Source organism: Pogoniulus pusillus, chromosome 4 (genome assembly GCF_015220805.1).
Source record: "Pogoniulus pusillus isolate bPogPus1 chromosome 4, bPogPus1.pri, whole genome shotgun sequence".
NCBI classification, from domain to species: Eukaryota; Metazoa; Chordata; class Aves; order Piciformes; family Lybiidae; genus Pogoniulus; species Pogoniulus pusillus.
The window spans coordinates 30,548,971-30,564,906 of NC_087267.1; the positions used below are offsets into that span (position 1 = coordinate 30,548,971).

At 41.1% G+C, this 15,936-nt stretch overlaps 1 protein-coding gene across 4 annotated transcripts in view; it reads right to left on the minus strand.

The window, feature by feature from the left end:
• Window positions 1-15,936, minus strand: part of GRAMD4 (GRAM domain containing 4) — an 80,014-nt gene that overhangs the window by 19,617 nt on the left and 44,461 nt on the right. For all 4 annotated transcript variants that reach the window (XM_064142452.1, XM_064142450.1, XM_064142451.1 and 1 more), the window contains 5 exons: window positions 15,222-15,342; window positions 7,900-7,961; window positions 5,098-5,230; window positions 4,634-4,659; window positions 2,197-2,288 (listed from right to left, as the gene is read on the minus strand). In XM_064142452.1, coding sequence (XP_063998522.1) covers window positions 2,197-2,288; window positions 4,634-4,659; window positions 5,098-5,230; window positions 7,900-7,961; window positions 15,222-15,342 — 434 coding nt within the window. The remainder of the gene's footprint in view (window positions 1-2,196; window positions 2,289-4,633; window positions 4,660-5,097; window positions 5,231-7,899; window positions 7,962-15,221; window positions 15,343-15,936) is intronic.

Below are 15,936 nucleotides of genomic sequence, written 5' to 3' on the forward strand. Positions count from 1 at the left end.
ATGAGTTGAAGCAACGGCATAGTAGAAGAACTATTGGCCCTTCACAAGGCAATAGGATAAACCCTTGCTCTATTTCAAGTTAAATTCCAACATTTTTATCAAGCTTAGGAAGATTGCAGAAAAACAGGCCTCATTTCACCTAATAAACACAGACGAGAACTGTTTCAAACAGTATTCTGTCTCCTTTACAACTTCTAAAGCTACAGAGATTACAGCCTCCCTGCTGAAAGACCTTAGGTTTTTCACTGGTAACCCCAAAATGAAGCATTGCTCTGGATCCAACATTCCAGAGCTTTCTGAGTAACAGAAATCCTTCTTTCAGATTTTATGTGAAGAATGAGTTTGTCAGGAGATGTGAAAGAAAAAGAAATATATTAGAATGCAGTGAATACAGGATGTGGAATTCTCCTTTTCAGTATTTCTTCAGTTATGCTCTGTAACACAGCATTAAATAAGGCTCTATAACTTACACAGAGAGATCACCTAAAGAAAAGGTGTGTGGCATTTTCACCAAATAAGTTGTATAGGGTTTGCCTAGTAAGGGTTTGGTAGTTGGCAGGGGCTACAAGGGTGGACTCTGTGAAAAGCTGCTAGAAGATTTATCTGTGTATGACAGAGCCAATGCCAGCCGGCCCCAAGACAGACACACTGATGACCAAGGCTGAGCTCATCAGTTAATGGTGGCAGCACCTCTATGATAACAAATACTGGAAGGAGGAAATGTTGCTGCACAAGAGCAATTGCAGCTGGAGAATGGAGAGCATGTGAGAGACAACTCTGCAGACACCAAGGTGAGCAAAGAACCAAGAGTGAGGAAGTGTTAGAGGCACAGGAGCAGTCGCCTGCAGCACATGATGAAGACAACCATGGTTAGGTAGCTGTCCCCTGCAGCCCACAAGGTTAATGGTGGAGTAGATAACCACCTATGGAGAACCCCACACTAGAGGAAGTCCATGTTGGAGCAAGCTCCTGGCAGGATCTGTGGGCCTGTGGAGAAAGCAGCCCATGCTGGAGCATGCTTTCTGCTAGGACCTGTTATCCCATGGAGGACCCATGTTGGAGCAGCTCCTGGAGCATTTCAGAGCAGTGAAACACACTGGTGGAGCTCATAAAGAACAACAGCCAGTGGGAAGGACTCACATTGGAGAGGTTCATGGAGGACTAACACACTGGTACAAAGGAAGTACTAGTGAGTAGTCCTCCTGCTGAGGAAGAAGGAGCAGCAGAGAAAACATAATGAACTGACTGCAATCTCCATTCCACATCTCCCTGTACTGCTTGGGGGGGAGCAAGAGAGACACTAGGAGTAAAATTGAGTCAAGAAATAAGGAAGGAGTAGGGTTTTTACTTCTCATTACTCTACTCTGATTTGACGTATTTCCACAAGCCAAGTCTGTTTTGCTTGTGACAGTAACTGCTGAATGATCGCTCCCTCTCCTTATCTCAACCTATTAGCTTTCCATTATATTTTATATCTCTCTAGATGATGAGGGGAGCAATAGAGCAGTTCTAGTAGGCACCTGGCCTCCAACCAGGGTCAATCCACACCACACAAGTTCATTCAATTCAGCTACAACTGCTGGTAATAATTTCCTTTGATAAATATTTCATATAGACTACAATCAAATGAATTTATACCATTTCATTAACAATTAGAATGAAATCAAATCAAAATTTCTTTAAATAGTTATGTCACTGTGGTAAGCAAACCTCCTTACATAGCATGAGAATGCTTGAATTTAGCTCACAGTCCTGATATTTCCACAAAAATGATACTCAAATCAAGGCATTTTGTCACTCATTCCTAAGTGCGATCCTAATAAATGGCAAGAATGAGTAATTTTAGCCTCTTATCAAACATAGTCACTATCAGCACTTCAGCCCCAGACAACAAGAGAGTTGGCAGAGGCAGAAATACCGTTCACGTTACAGGGCTGGGAGAGAGGAGACAATAAACAACAGAACAATGCTCAGATCATTCTAAGTTATTTTAACAGTTACAAAACTATGCTCCAACCATAACAGACAATTAAAGTGGCTTTAAAATGTAATGCAAGTGGTATTTTGCATGAAATGAAATTACACTATTTGCTTTGACTTAACTGCATCATAACCCCCACCCAGACAGAAGAGTTTCAATAAATAATACATTTTTTAGAAGTTCTCATTACCCCTGTGGGAACAGTTTTAACTTACAATAAAGGCAATAGCAGAAGTGTAGATAGAATACCAGTCTGATAAGGCGGAAAGATTCTTCACAAAATTAGTAACAGGTTTGGCACCTCTCTCTAAATAGAAGCCAAGAAAAAACACAGCTGTTAGAATTAGCTGGCAGTGGTTAAATCCCTTGTACATGACAAACAACCAAATTAGAAAATTAATATGAATATTCAAGACAGGGAATGATAAAAAAGCTTGTCCAAATTAAGAAAAATGAAACCTATCAAAGTAACTGAGCAATTAGTTAAGTAATGGATCTGAAAAAACTGAAGTGTTTGTGCTAGTTTGAAGCAAGCTAGAATGTTTTGGTAAAAGAACTAGATAGTGGGCAGTGAAATGAAAAACAATTGTGTCTCCTTCTCTCACAGTCACGCTGAGAACTCTGGGAAGAAGAAGTAAAACATTCTCCATTTTGTCTTTTCATTCTGCCTTTGCCTTCAGACCTGGTCACATCTCATTAACCTTGCTCCCACTAACCTTGCTCCCTAACCTCTTGGCTGCACCTCTCCTCTTTCTGAGAACTGGGGTAAGGTTGAGAGGGCAAGGGGAGGTGTTGGGGTGGTTTGAGAGCCCCTCCTGGGGACTCAGGTTTCTGGGAGGGGAGTTGTGCTTCTGTATTGTTTATCCTTTGTATATTTCTGTATATAAATGTATATATTGTAAATAGCTGCTTGTATATTTGCTGCTGTAAAATAAATAGCTTCATTTATGTTCCCAGAGGCCGTCTGAGTTAGCTGGGGCAATTCCAAAAGTGGGGGGGGGGGCGGGTAAGAGCCCAATCCATCACAGTGTTATTTAAGACTAAGGTTATGCTTAAATACTTGAAGTACAGACAAAACTAAATGTTACCCTTTACAAAGGTACCCTGGATGCCGATATCAGTCTCTTCTGCAGGAGTCTATCTATGGGTAGCACTTCATTGGTTATTCTTCCTGAAGCAAGAAACCCAGGATCTTGCTGCCTGAAGAAATTTGTCTCTTGCCTTTGCAAACCTTTGCTCTCACAGTAACTGCATGAGAGGCTAATCTGTGCTGAAAGAAGCACCTTGCCCATGCATGCAGCCAGCGACAGCAAGAGCATATCTTCCTCAGCTCCCTAAAAATCACCTCACCTATACCATAATCTTTTAAGCTATTCTGCCTAGTCAAACTCAGACAAAAGAAAACATGACAGGGCTACTGCATGACCATCTTTGCTTTCTCTTCTGGAACACATCTACTTTGCCACCCGTGCTGTGAAGAGCGAGAACTCTATCTGCACAGCAAGCCCCAGAAGCATTCTCTCTCATTTGCATTACAGCTCACAATTTTGGAAGGCTTTCCTCAAGACAGCTTGCATCTTGCTGTCCTAGTTTGTTTGGCTTGAAATCCAGCTATTCTCAACACACCTCCTATGCAAAGTAATTAACTAGAACTCGATTTACTTGATCATCAGCAACACAACCGAAACAGATGACGAACTGAGTGAAAGAGAACATGCAAGACACTGGAAGAGATCACACAGATTCAAGCACTGCTTTCACCTGCACTGTTTCACTAAGCTACACTGAACCTGCTGGGAAGGTCATTATTTGCAATCTGCTCAACTAGGTTCTTGAGAATTCCAGGCACTCATCAGACACCCTTGGGCAATAAAAGTCTAGATTGTGGCTCACCTAGTGGAAGTTATGAACCACTCACAAAGCTTAAACTTAATGTCATTTTAAAAGCTACGCACATCCACCATGGAGAACAGATCACAAGTATGCCCCCAGATGAAAACAGAATGAATACCAGTATTAGAATAAAGAGAACAAATTGACCTTACATAGAGATTACAGACCCTTGTTTCAACTTCACCTTTCCCCCTGCAATAAGTTAACAATCTGGAGCACAAATCAGCCTTTTGTTTTGGTTTGAGTTTTTTTTGGCCTGGCAGCAACTCTTTCCTACATAGAGCTTTTGGAGAGCTTATCTAATTTGTTTAATTTGTCTCATCTTGCAACTTTCACCTTCCAAAATAATTTCTCAGCTACCCAAGAGAAAGAAATACACGACACTCAGGATATGCATCATCCAACAACTCCTCTTTTGAATGCCAATAGACTTGCAAGCAAGCTACAAGCAAGCTACAAGCAGCTGAGGCATCAGCATACAAACACTATTCCTTTTGCCACTGGACAAATACTTTCTCATCCATTACATGTTTACATGATTTAACATCACATGTTTAGTTCAAAGATACCCAAAGTAGTTGAAGAGAGACAAGCTCCTACAAGTTACTTGGCACTCTAAACACTAATTCAGGATTTCAGAATCACTTCTGCTTATGAATTGACAGAAGTACTTCAAATCACTGTATTTTAAAACACAGCAATCCTCCCAATTATTAACTACTTTTAGTTCCAGAAAATAAAATATTTCTAAGTACTTACTTAATCTTCTCATATTTTCAGTCAATCTGAAAAATAATAGATAACAGGAACTTGTTAAATAGGTAGGCAGTGCAAGGCTGCATACATTTGATCCCCAAAATACTTCTCAGAGTTATAGATTAGGTATTTGTGCATAAAGCTTCATTCTTGCCTGTAATGAGACTTGTTTCCAATAACTAATACAGCCTACCTTGCAGCACACCACAGTTTTTGAGAGGCATGACAGAACCAGGTAAATAGCACCACACTTATTCTACCTTGGACAGCATATAAACTTTCTATTTTACCTCTGGCCAAAGCGAACTTCTTGTGATGGTTCTGTACTTTAATTACCTGCATCAAGCATGAGTTTGCATAACATGTAAAGAGTTGTAAACACAACAGAAAGTACTGAAACCAAACCAAAACAATAAAACAACTTCTAAAGAGGCTAACAGTTTCTCACAATCACGTTAGACATTTACCTTCTTGCACTAAGTGGCTCTTCTGTTTCCACTGTACTCTCTTCTGGCTGAAATCTGAAGTCCTCGACATACTCCCCAAATTTGTCACCAAACCATTTCTGGAGTCTGGAACTGACTGTGTGACTACGCTTATCTATAAAAAAGAAGCACTGTGAACCAGGATAATATTCTTCCAAAGCCTGCCCCAATTCCAATCCACCATGCTTCATTGGGAAGCAGACTTTATACAGCTCTCCTGTTCTTGGCCAACACTTCTCACAGATATTCACTTTGCAATTCACTTCTGCCACTGCACAGAAACTTTGACTGCACTAAACTTGTAAGACTAAAGGTGATTCCTGCTTTGGTCTAAATATGGAACATGGAAGCATTTTATTACCTGAAATACAGAGCTTATGTCAACATTCTAACAAATGAAAACTTTCACCAAACACTGTAAAAACGTTTTCTGGTTAGGAGGTTCCTGTAAACAGAAGATTGTGCACTTTGGCCACAACAACCCCAAGCAGCACTACAGGCTGGAGACTGAGTGGCTGGAGAGCAGCCAGGAGGAAAGGGACCTGGGGGTACTGGTGGATAGTAGGCTGAAGATGAGCCAGCAGTGCCCAGGTGGCCAAGAGAGCCAATGGCATCCTGGCCTGCATCAGGAACAGTGTGGCCAGTAGGACAAGGGAGGTTATTCTGCCCCTGTACTCAGCACTGGTCAGGCCACACCTTGAGTACTGTGTCCAGTTCTGGGCCCCACAATTCAAGAGAGATGTTGAGGTGCTGGAACGTGTCCAGAGAAAGGCAACAAAGCTGGTGAGGGGCCTGGAACACAAACCCTATGAGGAGAGGCTGAGGGAGCTGAAGTTGTGTAGTCTGGAGAGGAGGAGGCTCAGGGGGGACTTCATTGCTGTCTACAACTACCTGAAGGGAGGTTGTAGCCAGGTGGGGGTTGGCCTCTTCTCCCAGGCAATCATCAATAGAACAAGGGGACACAGTCTCAAGTTGTGTCGGGGAAAGTATAGGCTGGATGTTAGGAGGAAGTTCTTCACAGAGAGAGTGATTGGCATTGGAATGGGCTGCCCAGGGAAGGTGGTGGAGGCACCATCCCTGGAGGCGTTCAAGAAAAGACTGGATGAGGCCCTTAGTGCCATGGTCTAGTTGACTGGCTAGGGCTGGGTGCTAGGTTGGACTGGATGATCTTCGAGGTCTCTTCCAAGCTGGTTGATTCTATGATTCTATGATCTCAGTGCTCCTATGGTGCTAAAGGGTCAGCTGGAGGAAAGCAAGTGTAAAGCAGAATACTCCTAAGCAGAGAGTAGGACAAGCACCTTGCAGCCACATGAATTTAACAGGAAAGGGAGGTGGAAACATTTGCTACCACTTTTGAACAATTTATAGGCTATAATGATTGTATATATACATATAAAACATGCCCTTTTTTAATAAGGCCAGGCTACAGAAATTATGCTGCATATGCTGCTTTCTATATATAGAATATAGACAGTCATACTACTGCCTGAGAAGTCTTATATAGCAAAGTGATGAAGTAATTTGCAGTCTCTCTGTAAGCTTCAAAGGAAAAACATAAGTGTATGAGTATACAGGAATAATATAAAATAGAAAATATAATGGAGTACATGAAAATAATATATGGCTAAAATCTTTAATGTAACACAAATGAAAACAGTTCTTTACAATCACTTTGCTTTACCTGTAGCTCAGAAAATTACTGCCTAGAAGCAACATATAGAACATTCTTTGGAAAGGAAGGTCAATACAGCAATGTCTCAAAAAGGACACTGGTCACAACTATTCTAGGACCAAACTTTAACAGAATTCTAAAAACTGAGTGATTAAACAGAGGCATGAAAGATTAATCAGTCAACCACAACAGCCCAAACTATACTTTTAACCATGTGACCAAAAAATAGGCGTCCAAAAAATAAAAATCAAACTACGTATTAATGAAGGACAGTGGTATCTAGAAAAACAAAGAATTTAGTGACAGTTTATAGCTGACAACAATTTTGTTTGAAAACATATTTATGAAGTAGCTTCCCACGTCTAAATACTTCAGAAAGCAGCAAGAAATAAACAACAGCAACAAAAAGACATCATTAGTATCTAAGACTGGGAAAAGATAGCAGGTTGTAGTTTATAAAGTATTGACAATGTGAGAGTATCAACTTCAAATTTAGTCTGCACATTTAAAAGTCTAAATCTGAAGAGATGTGAAGAACAAAGCTTAAGTATACCGAAAGATTGAGAATCTGCCTCTTGCTTTAGTTCTTTCAGAAATTGCTATGTTACTGAATTCATAGTAAGCAGCAGCTTGAGAAATGTAGATGATATGGTAGGTATTCAAAAATGAGTAACTCTTCAGCTTATTCCTTCTCCGGAATGTCTTTTCTTTTAGACAAAGAAAGCAGTAATAGGGTTCATGGCTTCTAAGAGCTTTTTCAGTTGAGAACAAAATAGACGTTTTTTAAATACATGTTACACCTGTTTTCTTGTAAGACAAGGATCAGAAAAGCATGCAAGAATGAAGTTGTGAGGCAGTAGCTTTCATTACATTCTTAAATGCTTTGCAGCACATATTTCCTTGCTCAGGTGTGCAAAGTCAACTACAAAAAAATAAATGTGGAAAGCAGTATAAAGTGGTAAGCTGCTCAAATTATCTTTCATATTCAGTTGTTCAGAAACCTGCTTAAGGATCCAGTAAGTTTTTGAGCAAAGTTTGGTCTTCTACAGATCAAAAGGGGTGAAGAAAACCCAGCTGAGTCAACGTGCTAGCAGAGATCTGACCAAGATTACCTGTTCCATTGGCTTGTGCTTGTGGCTTTGCAGGTTGCTGAGCTGCAGGCACCTCTTCCGTCCTACAAATAAAACAAGTAATGTGAAAGGCAACAAATGAAGATTTTTTTTCCCCTTTTAGGTAAAGGGAAGACCAGAACCTCCATTGTATCCGTAGCTGACATAATGTGAGTATGACAAGAGCAAACTAAACTATCACAAAATTCACAATATTAATCGAGCTAGGGAAACTCCATTTACTGGAAGGCAGGGTGTGGCTTAGCTGTCGCTGACAGCTCAGCAAAATTTAGTTTCAAATTTCACAGAATCACACAAAATCATAGAACATTAAGCTTTGTAAGGGACCTCTCAAATGAGCATTGAGTCCAAACCCCATGCCAGAGCAGGACCATCTACAGCAGGTAACACAGGAATGCATCCAGGTGGGTTTTGAATGTCTCCAGATGGAGGACACGTCATGACCTCCCTAGGCAGCCTGTTACACTGCTCTGTCACATTCACAGTGAAATAGTTTTTCCTTATGTTTTCATGAAACCTCCTATGCTCCATCTTGCATCTGTTGCCCCTTGTCCTATCACTGGATATCACCAAGAAAAGCCTGTCTCTGCCTTACCACTTGCCCTTCCAGTGTTTATGAACATAAATGAGGTCATAGAATCAACCAGGTTGGAAGTGACCTCCAAGATCATCTAGTCCAACCTAGCACCCATCCCAAGCCAGTCAACTAGACCATGGCACTAAGTGCCTCATCCAGGCGTTTCTTGAACACCTCCAGGGATGGTGACTCCACCACTTCCCTGGGCAGCCCATTCCAATGGCAAATCACTCTCTCTGGCAAGAACTTCCTCCTAACATCCAGCCTATACTTTCCCCGACACAACTTGAGACTGTGTCCCCTTGTTCTATTGGTGGTTGCCTGGGAGAAGAGGCCACCCCCCACCTGGCTACAATGTCCCTTCAGGTAGTTGTAGCCAGCAATGAGGTCCCCCCTGAGCCGCCTCTTCTCCAGGCTAAACAACCCCAGCTCCCTCAGCCTTTCCTCATGAGGAAGATATTCCACTCCCTTAATCATCTTTGTGGCTCTATGCTGGACTCTTTCAAGCAGTTCCCTGTCCTTCCTCAATGGCTCAGAACTGGACACAATATTCCAGATGCAGCCTCGCCAGGGCAGAGTACTACTAGCCACATCCCTTCTAATACATTCCAGCATGCTACTGGCCTTCTTGGCCACAAGGACATATGGTGGCTCACAATCATCCTGTTGTCCACCAGGACTCCCAGGTCTTATTCCCTAGAGCTGCTGTTCAACAGATCAGTCGCCAACCTATACTGGTACCTGAGCTTGTTTCATTCCAGAAGCAAGACTCTACACTTGTCCTTGTTGTACGCCATTAAATTTCTCCCCATTCAACTCTCCAGCCTGTCCAGGTCTCACTCAATGGCAACACAACCTTCAGGTGTTTCAGCCACTCCTCTAATTTATTTCACGACTTACGCATTTGAGTTGTACATGCACTGTAATGCCTGCCAGGAAAACTCTTTTCCTTCAGCAGCAAATGAAGAGAGATTCCTTATCACAAGTTAATAACCACAGTACCAGAACACACACAGTTTAATGCACGAACCTTGAATTCTGCCATTGTTACTAGAGTCAAAAAACACATATCTTCACAGCGAGAGGAAGAGGTATGGAGAATCATTTAAAATGTTATGCTTTAAGCTCTTGAAATACAGCCAATACCAATCAATATCAAAAATGCCTTTTTCAAAATCTGGAAATGTACATTTGTAAAACTGAAAATGTAAAATTGAAAGACAGAATTATTCTAGAAAAGTATGGCAAGTGGCAAGTATCACTGGTGTCATCCTTCAAAATGATTCAAGAACAATATTTTCATTCATTAAAAGTGAACAGATTTTGGAAAAGACAAATGCTTTTACCATTCTGCACATGTGCGAGGCTTTAAATTGTATTTGCACTATTCACAGACTCCAACTGCCAACTTGTCTTGAGAATACTTCATGCTTCAGTCCAAAAGTTGTCTGCCATTCATGTAAATATCCTACAGAAAGATTTTTTTCTAATGAAGCAGCACTTGGACAACATAACACCAGCTGCAGTAAGCTTTACTTGACAGGGATTTGTATGATTGAAAAAATTACTGCTTGAAACAAAACCATATTTGCTATGCAATTTCATTATCACTCATTTATCAGACTATACATATAGGTGCTTTCAAATGTTCCCTTCATATTTTGCCCTTCAGGAAGACAACCAAATAGAGTGTCAGTAAATGGAGAGCGAGACAAGCAGCAATAAGGACAAATATGTACTTCTCCCCCTGACAAGGGATAAAGCACCTTAAGAAAAGATCTCACTGTCAGTGTCTGCACACAAAAAAGGCTACAGAGAAGGACACACTAACGTGTTCTGTCTCAACATCAGCATGCATCAATGAATAATGATTGGGAAGCTACAGAACTAATTACCTCTCTCCCTTCCTAAGCATTTCCCATATTTAATGAGCTTTTCACATCCTTATTCATTTCTGAAAGGAACACTTACAAATAATGTACTGATTTATAAATTATAACTGGACACCTATCAGTACGGAGAAGCTAAATTTGGTGGTTTCTGCTTTCAAAGCCAATTTTTTTCATGCCTCTACAGGACTTTTTCACAATGGATTCCCCATTTGCAGCAACTCTTTTCAAAAGCCATCCGAAATTTCCTCAATTGATTTTCTCCACTTAAGCTTTAACTTCAGTTTCTGTGCCTTTTCCCCCAGTTTCTATGCAAACCATGGGTTCCTCATCCAAAAATTCCTCTCCTTTTAATTTCCTCAACACGCTTGCATCTCCTCTATATCCATCTCTCTCTAAAGACAAACAGAAAGTCATACAATCTATTGTTTATCAAGCTTGTTACATCACATAGGTGGACACTTACACCTGCATTTTGTCACTGCAACCATCTTTCACTGATGACACACTTAAGTGGAAAGGAGGCAGTCATTCACAAACAGGTTCACACAGGCAGAAGCCAGTTTTCAACCGGTTTCAGTCACGTGAAGGCACTTCAGGGGTATTACATGTGAATGACTCCAGAGACAAAAGCTGAGCTGGCATCCCATCACTGCCAGCCTTGAGAGCCTTCGGGCTGGGCCTTCCTTTGACATGCTGGGATATATATTCAGAAATAGCACAGCATCTTTACTCCCCATGCTTCTTAACAAAAAAAATCCAACAATCTCATCAAAAAGTAGTTCTGGATAGCAACTCGCTGGGCTCCACCAGGAGTGCATGATGGTTTGGAACTCTTCCCTTTTTTGGCAATGTCTTACTTGCCATCTGCCTGTTATTCCTTCCCCATGAAGAACCTGACCTTTACGAATCATCAGGTTAATGACAGCTCATTACTGCACCTGTGAATCAAGTTATAATTAGCCACTTCAGACAGATTTGGGCCAGGAAGCTCAGAATTCGTTGTTTAGGCTTGTACACCCGCTGGGAAAGTCCATCTCAAAACCAGGTCATGTCAAGACCACTGACAGAGAGGAGAAGTTATCTTTATGGCAGTTTCTTAACCACTCTTCATGCTAGAGATCAGTTAAGAGGCTGGAAAACAAACAGTCCCCACAACAATGCAAAAGGCTGTGTTCCTATGAAGGCTTCCTAACCAGGGCCTGCACCAAAGAAAACAAGCTGCACTAATTCATCTAGGAACACGCTTTCAACCCAGAAAAGAGGTGTGATTGGTAACATCAACAGATCTCCTATCTGAGGCTAGGTCATGTTTATGCAACTACAGCATTTAAAAGCACAGGTTAAAATAGGTAAGAGCAATCTCAGCCAATGGAGAAGGTAAACACAAATGTCTCTCGTCTCTCCCCCTTTTTTAAATACACTGAAGTCAGAGGAGCATGAATGTTAGAGCTCTTCTCAATCAGCACACACTGGTCCATTCAATGCTGCCCCACAGAATAGCACCAAAGCATTGTTTTTTGCCACAAGCATGACACAAAAAGTTAATCGGCTTTCAGTCTCAAGGTTGCCTTAAGCATTTTAGTTTGTGCATATTAGACCTTTAGCAAGTTGAGGCATTACACAAACCAAGACCACACTCCAACAACTGGGACTGCCTCCAGAACAAGCTCAAGCTGAGGCACCTTCTCACTGGACAAAGTCAGCCAGGTTCTCAACATCACATATGTGGAAGACAACATCATTTAACAAGAGACCAGGAAGAGTTAACCAAGGCAAGCAGCACAGAAGGAATGGTGGCTTATGCATTATGCTGTACTGGCTCCTTTTAACAACAGACCACAATAATACTAGTAAAAAGGTGTGCCTGAGTCAGAGCTTGTTGGTAGATGGTGTTGCAAAACTTTGTGTTAATTATTTTTTTCCTGTGTGATGGAGCCAGCTCACAATCAGGTAGCAACGCCTCACAATTTATACTGAGCAAGCATTGCTCACACAGACTATTCCAAATTCCTTATGCATTGTCCCACTAGCAAAATGTCATGACCTTCAACTGTCATACCAAATGTTAGGATACCCTAAAGTGAGTCTACAGAAAACTTCAGCTGAGGCCACCATGTTTGTGGATACTCATACATACAAACAAAATCCCTAAAAATGCTTCTGGCACTCCTCCATGCACATGCTCAATGAAAGGAGCCCGTGTTCTTCAGGGAAAAAAAAAAAAGAGAGAAGAAAAATCTAGATCTTTAGCTCAATGTTCTGCGCTGAACACTCTAAAGCATGTATTTATACAGCTACATGTACTGACCTACTGCAAATACCTTTGAATATTGCAACTTCTAAAATAATTTCTTCCTTCTTATACCCCAGCATGGGTTGGTTTTCATCAGCAGCTCACTTCCATAAGCAAAGAGTACATGCAAACATGTTTATGTGCATATTTATTCAAAGACTGAGTAAAAATTTACTAGAGAAGGCAGGGCAAATTTGGTTTTGTTGACATAAGCAGAGACAACTTTCTGCTGTTACTTCACTTAATGAAATTAAGTTTCCGTCAGGTGTAAATTTGCCTTATTTTGTATCTGTGTCAGCCACCACTTTGCCTGCAGTCCTAACCATTGCAGACATTTTTAAATACTTGTAAGTGCAACAAGACAAAAAGCAGTGAAGACAACTTTCACACAGTGGAGTGCAAGTGTTAAGGGGGAAAAACAGACAGCCTTATTTTCATTCTTCAGGGTAGAAACTGTAAATTTTTCAAATTCTTGTTTTGTTTTCATATTAAATAGATCTGTCTGTCCCCAGAAAGGTCAGATCACCTTCCCAGAGCATGGTAACAGGGCTGACTTGGGAACCAGACTCCTCCACAATGACCTCGCAGAGTCCCCTGCTAAGCATGCAGCTTGGCAGCTTAGGTCAAGATTGCACAGATTGATTTTGCATGGAATCAGTGACTTGAGAAAACCATCAGTGAGAAACATTAGCTACAAAATTCCCACTGTACTGGAAACTAAGGATAAGAGGGGAGGCCTAATCTATCTTCTGTCTCAAGCCTTGGCAAACCCACACTCTGAATACTGCATGAATTCATCCTCTTCATCTTCAGACAAAACAGTTAGAGAATAGCAACTGAACTGATGAAAAAGATGGAGTACTATTAAGGAGGCACGAGAAAAGGTGGAACTCTTCAGTGTGGAGAAGAGTAAAAGAGGAAAAGACCGATCGAGGGTAGTAAATAAGCTGAATGCTGAGCAGTTACTTGATAAATCTCAGAATTCTGTAACCATGGGGCATTTCTTGAGGTGGTTATACATATTCATTGATAGCAGGTCTGAAAACACATACTGAAAAGGCAGCAACATACCTTCTGATACTCCTAGAGCTTGAGTGCTTATGAGGAGCAGCTGATGAAACTGGGTTTTTTTGATCAGAGAAAAGAAGTCTCAGAAAAGACCTTACTGCTCTCTACAACTACCTGAAAAAAGGTTGTAGCAGGGTGGGAGTCACTCTGTTCTCTCAAGTCACAAGACAAGAGGAAATAACACTGAGCTGCACCTAGGGAGGTTTAGATTGGCTATTAGGAAAAATTTCTTCTCTGAAAAGATTGTCAAGCATTGGACCAGTCTGCCCAGGGAAGTAGTGGAATCACTACTCCTGGAGATATTGAAAAGATACACAAATGTGGTACATGGTTTAGTGGTGGACTTGGCAGTTTTAGGTTTATGGTTGGACTTGATCTTACAGGTCCTTTCCAACCAAAACAATCCTATGAGTCTATAGGATTAGGAGGTAAATAGGCCACAGAACATGACTAGCCTATCAATGGCTCCTGTTTCCACTAGCTACAGAATATCAGCAGATGCAGACTGCTAACTTGACAAGAAAAGCATTTTTGCACTTGGGATGAGTACAAAACAAAGCAGTAGGCTGGAAGAAGTTTGTATGGCTTTGGGAAACCTATCAAAGCAAAATGTTTTGCCTGTTTGTTGTTTGTCACCTCCAAGTAATTGGCAGTGCTTACTGCACGCAATTACCAACTCAGCCTGCACTATCTCCTGATGAGAGTACCTGATAGCGATCCTACTGCCTAGACAAGTCATCTTAGCTTCTACCGAGGAAGGTAATACAGGCAATTACATATGCAACTGCTCCAGAGCAACAAGGCCATCAAGCTGCTGCTGTGGTCTTAAGATCTAAAGCCCACGCAGCTGGGCAGACTTCGAAGAGATATCAAATGTGATGCTTTGCATCATTAAGGTGATTGCCCTCAAGGCTGAAAGGACTGAGTGGTATAGGGAGGCATGTTTCCATTTGTCACTACAGTGGCAAAGACGACTCAAACTCCAGTCACTCACATTTAGGGTTGTGCTGCGGTAGTGGGAGGTCCTTGCTGCCGCTAGAATAGGAGTAACAAGGATTATGCTGTGTGAAGATGACACAGATTTTTAAAAGGCAAAGTATAAGTAATGGCATGGCAAAGGTTCTGGCATTCAGTAACAGAGAGCATGCTGATCACTCCAGGTGGTGAGATTAAAGATTATCAGAGAATGTGAAGTGAAGAATATCCCAACCAGACAAGCACAGGACACCTCTGTGGCTAGGGCAGTATGTGCAATCAAGTAATTCAAGTGTAACTGGGTGTACAAGATGTACTTTTACAGGAAAATATAGACAGCCCATCTCTCTGTGAGCTATTAATTTATTTTAAGAGAATCTAGGCTGGAAATAGATGCTTTTACCAGAACATAGTCCTCAAACCCAGCTGGAGATCTCAAGTGGCCTTCAACCCCACAGTGAAGGGGTTTCTCTTACCTTCCTTTAGATATTCCTCTTACCTTGCTTTAAGCACTTCATTGACTTTTTGTTCTAGTTCTAATCTCTTCTGTCGCTCCTTTTCTAGCTCCTGCCTTAACGTTTCAGCATTCGTTTCTTCTCTCAGCTTCCTGAGCTCCTCCTCTGTTAATTAAGGGAGAAGAAAAAGCCTTAGTTACCCTGAAATATTTCTGTAAGAAAATTAAAACCTAACAATGACAGATTAGGTGGTGGGTATTTTATCTGTGCTATACTAGTCAGCAGGAAAAAAAAAAAGAAAGCAATCAAAAGCTAGAAAGAGTTCACAAAAGGAACACAGCTCTACCACATACAAAACATTTAATTATGATTCTTAAAGCAAGGAAGAAAATAACTTTAAGGCTCTTTTCAAGATACAATGCATCAAAAACAAGCCCTTGACACAAGCTACTTTTATCTAAAAACTGGCATTCTCCAAAGAAATAATCATCAGCAAAGGCTGTCTATAGCTAAACCCAGTGACCATAACAAGGAACAAGTACCAAAAAATAAATATCAAAACACAACCACCAAATAAAAAAATCAAAACCAACCCACCCCAAAAACCACCCTAAACTGTTGTAAGGGTTTTTTTTGTTGGTGGTGGTTCTGGTTTTATTTTATTGGGGTTTGCCCCCTGACCTATGGGTAGAAAAGAAAAACACACCCATATAGTCACATAGAATTATATGATGTCATCTAATCCCCTATCGCTTGATT